This window comes from Morone saxatilis, unplaced genomic scaffold, assembly GCF_004916995.1.
Source record: "Morone saxatilis isolate NCDOM2014 unplaced genomic scaffold, NCSU_SB_2.0 Contig2, whole genome shotgun sequence".
NCBI lineage: Eukaryota > Metazoa > Chordata > Actinopteri > Moronidae > Morone > Morone saxatilis.
Genome location: NW_023339762.1, coordinates 9,177,210 through 9,182,365, shown reverse-complemented (window position 1 = coordinate 9,182,365; position 5,156 = coordinate 9,177,210). Strand labels below are relative to the sequence as shown.

Here is a 5,156-nt window from a genome sequence, read left to right as displayed (position 1 = left end):
CACACACACACACAGTGACATTCACAAATGTGCCGTCATGCAAATGTCAAACAGATGTTAACTGACAAGGTTGAACTGCCAGAATACAGAAAATGTCTGCAGTAAATGGTGGATACACCTTTTCCTCAGAACCAGAGTTTACCACAATAAATTGTACTCATGTTTGTGTCATTTCCAGGCTTGCACATAGTGATAATTCATGATTTTATCAACCACATGTCCTTACAATACAATATAAGCACCTTCACTAGTCTCAGGGAAGGGGTTGGTCACTATCAGAGAGAAGGGGGAAAATGCTTCTAAGCTTAAATAACCACTGGTGTGTTGATTTACAGAGTCCCCATGGATGACCTGACCAAAGCCCTGTCAGCCAGCTTTGCTGTGTCCAAGGATCCCAACAGTACCGCCGCCCCCCACCCTCGGCTGGCCCAGTACAAGAGCAAGTACAGTGTGCTGGAGCAGAGCGAGCGGCGCCGACGCTTCCTTGACCTGCAGAAAAGGTAACTGTCCTCACACTACAGTTCACAGTATGGCGCTCTCCCCTCTGGGTTAGAATTCAACCAATTTAAAATCACTGCTCCAAATGAATCTTATTGTATTACGTCACAGAGACTTAAGATGATGCTTATCTGCTCTTCGTACTTCTGCATTGCAACGTGTACAAATATTTACCTGTGAGGGCTCGTTATTGCTAAGTGGTGACAGGTATCCATTCTTCTCCGCTTTCTGTTTCCAGCAGCATACTTACGACTGCACATACAGTTGTCAGCTACGTCCTAGACACCATAATGTTCAATACACTACTTCACTACAAACTCTCATCACTACAACACATAAGTTGATTGACCACATTTTGTTTTGCATGAACTCTGCACACTGGTGGCAGCATGCACTGTATGACAGTCGATCAATGATTGACCCTCGCTGTCCACCGTCACTACAGTTATCTAGCTAGCACGGTGTTTCCTCTGGTAACGTTTATGCGTGGTAGATAACATTTCACACTGCTGTGAAGAATGCAGGAAGACGCCATGGTAACATTGCATGAACCGGGACAAACACAACAACTAATATGCTGATTTAGCTACGATACAGCTAACAGTAACTTATAGCATAAAGCTCTGTTCTGTGACTGCGGCAACATGCTGGGAGAGACTCACATCCCATTAGGCCTGTCACAGTTGCTACTTTTGTTGGATGATAAATTGTCCTAGAAATAAATGCAATAAACCATATTATTGTCATTTTAAGACCATTTTATGCGACTGATATTATGATAATATAATGGCACAATAATGCAATGTATGGGGGGGTGGCAGGGATTGTTTACTTTGATAGAGAGGGGCAGTGATGGAGGAACTACTCAGATCCTTTGCTTAGGGAAAATAATAATATCACAGAATACTCAGTTACAAGTAAAATGCCTGCATTGCAAATGTTATTAAAGTAAAACTTTTGTAAGTATAACTAGGAACATGTATCTCCTGTAATCTGTTAATCTAATTTTCAACCAATAGTGAGAAATGCCATCACAGAGTCTAAAGTGACACCCTCATATGCTTGTTTTGTCCAACCAACAGTCCAAACCTCAAATAATAGTTCATCTTAAATTATTAAAGTAAATAAAAGGAAAAGCAGCAAATTGTTCCATTTGTGAAGCTGCAGTTATATGGCCTGTTGAAAAATAGAGCCCCAGCCCCAGATAGAGCATTGGTCATTGTAGACCCTGATTACCACAGTGCAAGTATCTGAATGTGAATTCTTTATTTTTTTTCCCATCACTAATTTCAGTAAACGTTTAAACTACGTCAATCATGCACGGCGTCTGGCTGACGGGGACTGGACGGGGGCAGACAGCGATGGAGAGGAGGACATGGAAAAACAGAACGAGGGGGAACGGGAGCAAGATGGCAACGCAGAGGAAGAGGGGATGGAGGTTGAGAGGAGGAAGCTGCCGAAACATTACGCAAACCAGGTCAGTGTTTGATGTGTTACTACCCAGAGACGTTCTTATTCATGTGTGCATTCTTCATCTCGACCAGCAGAGGGCGCATTCGTTTCTAAAATGAAGGCCAAACAGGCTTATTGAATACCAACAGATTTCACATCATCATTTTCTGACTCTTGAGTAATGATGTTTATGTTTATGAAGATAAAAGTGTGAGTTTGTCTTCCTCCTTAGCTCATGCTGTCAGAGTGGCTGGTGGATGTGCCATCAGAACTGGACACTGATTGGCTGATGGTGGTCTGTCCCGTGGGGAAAAGATCTCTCATTGTTGCCTCAAAGGTAAGAAACCCGTCACTGCTCTTCAGTTGTGTTTCTTATTGGCTTTTGAACTGGTGGCTGTTTTTTTTATGTGTCATCTCCCAGCCCCGGTCGGAAGTCCATGAACAACAGCAATCTCTAATTTCAATGCAGTGTCACAGCTGTACTGAATCAATATTATGAGAGGATTATTGTGCTTCGCATTTTATGCTTTCAGTTTTATTCAAACTGCATTTTTGGTATTGAGGAAAATGAGGTGAGTCGTACCTCTGAGTAAGATGAGTCAGTCTGGGAAACCCTTCACAACATTAGTAATGTGGGTGAGCCATTTGGAAGAATTGTCCTAGACCTGTGACGAAGAAAGCGGTAAACTAGAATAGATTTCATTATAATACTGGAACGATGTGGATAAGTGTATGTAGGGTCAAAAAGACAAAAATGACACCGAAGAAGTGTTGCGAAAAGTGAAAATCAAGACCTACCAAAATCAAGTTGTCAGGCTGTATGGTGAATTGAGTCACGCTGTGCTTCGTCATTCATTTGGAAATAAGAGAAGTTGTCCTCTGATGTAAACATTACTAATGTCATTAGATTGTAATACAGGAACAGCATGAAAGTTCATCTTCATCATCAGGAAAGAGACCGCTCTGCTGAAAAAGGCCTCTAGTGAAAAGAAGTACATGAAGGTTTTCATTTGTTTAATATTCTACCAATTCTACCCTACTCTGGGGTACTATCTAGCCAAAAGGCCAAAGGTTTGTGTGTGTCATTTCTAAAGCTATCTATAGCAGTGTATTCCAAACTCAGGGTTGTGGACAGGTACTGGGCCTCAGAGCAGTTGCAGATGGGCCGCAAGGAAACCATACAGTTTGGTATAAAATAATAATAATTATGAAGACTTGTAACATATTTGTGCAGTAATATTTTTGAACACAGATTGTCTGTTCTGCAGCCTTCCTCATCTAGCTCACAGCATCAGGATTAGGGCTGCACCTAACGCTTCCTTTCATTGTCAGTTAACCTGCTGATTATGTTCTTGATTAACCTTTTAGTCTATGAAATACTAAAAAATGGTGTAGAAATGACTATAGATAATATCTTCAGTGAGTAGAGGCAGTTGAGTGCCAGTCACCAAACCTATGAGTTAACTTAAACCCACCCCCAGACAACCCCCCTCTTACAGTAGAATTAAGCTACTGATACTTCCTGTGAATAATCAACTCAGTCATAACGTTTCCAGTTTACTTTCTTACAACATCATGTGTGTTTTTTTGTGGTATTGTTGAATGTAAAACAAACAGCTCATCTGCGTCTTATTGTGTCACTTTTGTGGTTTATGAGTAATGAAAAGGCTTATCAGTATTAGAAGCAGATTACGAGGAACTCTGCTACAACATGCTGGTCCTGTCATTCTTGCCGTACAGTTTTTCTCTGTAGCCACACACACATTTTGTTTACTAGTGTCACTGCCGATGATGCAACCATCTATCGCATCATAACAGTCATCTGGTTCCTCATTCATTATTTCAGACTTTGACCTCATTGATGCGAAAACTGAGCCGCTGCACAACGCTCTTCACAGAACGAGAACTGAAGACTCTTTGAAACACAGAAACAGCAGATGGTTGCTGTTGCTTGAGGAAAACCAAATGCAGCATGTTTCATCTGATCTCGAGCATTCACATTCATTTCTCAGTTAGCTAGCTTTTGGCTTTTTATCTCTCCAAAGTTCCTGCACAGCTCTGTGGGAACTTCATGGCTCTAATTGTGCCAGGAGTTAGGGGTTTGATGTCTGTCCATTTTTAGGTCTCATTATTTGCATGACCCAAGCAGTTAAGACAAGTTGTCTTGTGAATTAAGAATATAATATGCACTATTTTGATCGTATAGTACACATGTATGGTGTTATTAAGGGATCTGCATAGGACACGCATGACTAAATAATTATAGTGGCCAAATCCTCTGCAATTATTGTCAAGTAAACCTCTGTTTCGGAGCTCTGTTATGATAGATTTCAGACAGGGCCGGGCAAAAATTCAGGAGTATTGTCCTTTCACTGAGACCATATTGTGACGAATCAAGTTGCACAAAAAGTATTTGTACTTCATGACTTCCTACCTCTGTTTATAAGTATGTGGAAGATAGTAGGGAAAGATTAGTAGCCAGAAGGAAACCCAAAATAACCCCAATGTTTGGAATCCTTTTTCCGACTCCGTTTTTCCCAGTTAAGAAACTCCCCTCGGTGGACAGCCATGTGTAAACATTTTCTCTCCGTTTTTTGTTTTTCCTGAAACCGGTTTTCCACTGCACCTTAACAAAATAAAAGCGCTACTGGTGTGCGGAACGTTTTCCCCCTCCCATGCTGCCCCGTGAACGACCACAAACTCAGCAAATGGAAAAGTAGGAGGGCCGTTAAGGGAGGTTGGAGACACTGCGGGCTTAACTGTTGAACTACGTAAAACCAATTTTTAAACAACAACCGGGAAAGTGACAACAAAGTAGCTCTCCATTTTTCCCCATTCAACCTGTGAATCTATTCAGGGTTAACCCCTAAACCTAATAACGTTTTTTAAAAATACCAGAATTGTTATTACCCTCATCCACAAGCCAACAACAGCGCGCTAAGCCCAAGCTACACGGTATTGTTACAAAAAAAAAAACCAAAAGCTGGTCCCTCACTATGAACCGTTCCGTTTAACTTAAGTTGCCCCCACGAAAGACTTTAAAAAGGAAAAGAAACAAATGAGTTCCAGCCCTGGTATCCCATCGTTCTAAAACCACCTTGGTCCCCTTCCCCATAAAGAATAATTACTACGAATAAAATGGTTTGGTCAGTGTCACCTAAAATTCAACTCCCCATAGTAGTCAGCCAAACCAGTCAGAGAGAGCG

The 5,156-nt window shown here is 41.4% G+C and overlaps 1 protein-coding gene across 1 annotated transcript in view; it reads left to right on the top strand.

The window, feature by feature from the left end:
- The window catches only part of snupn (snurportin 1), a 9,524-nt gene that overhangs the window by 951 nt on the left and 3,417 nt on the right, over positions 1 to 5,156 (top strand). The window contains exons 2-4 of the mRNA XM_035665439.1: positions 336 to 500; positions 1,792 to 1,975; positions 2,183 to 2,287. Of these exons, the coding sequence (XP_035521332.1) occupies positions 343 to 500; positions 1,792 to 1,975; positions 2,183 to 2,287 (447 nt within the window). The 5' untranslated portion in view covers positions 336 to 342. The remainder of the gene's footprint in view (positions 1 to 335; positions 501 to 1,791; positions 1,976 to 2,182; positions 2,288 to 5,156) is intronic.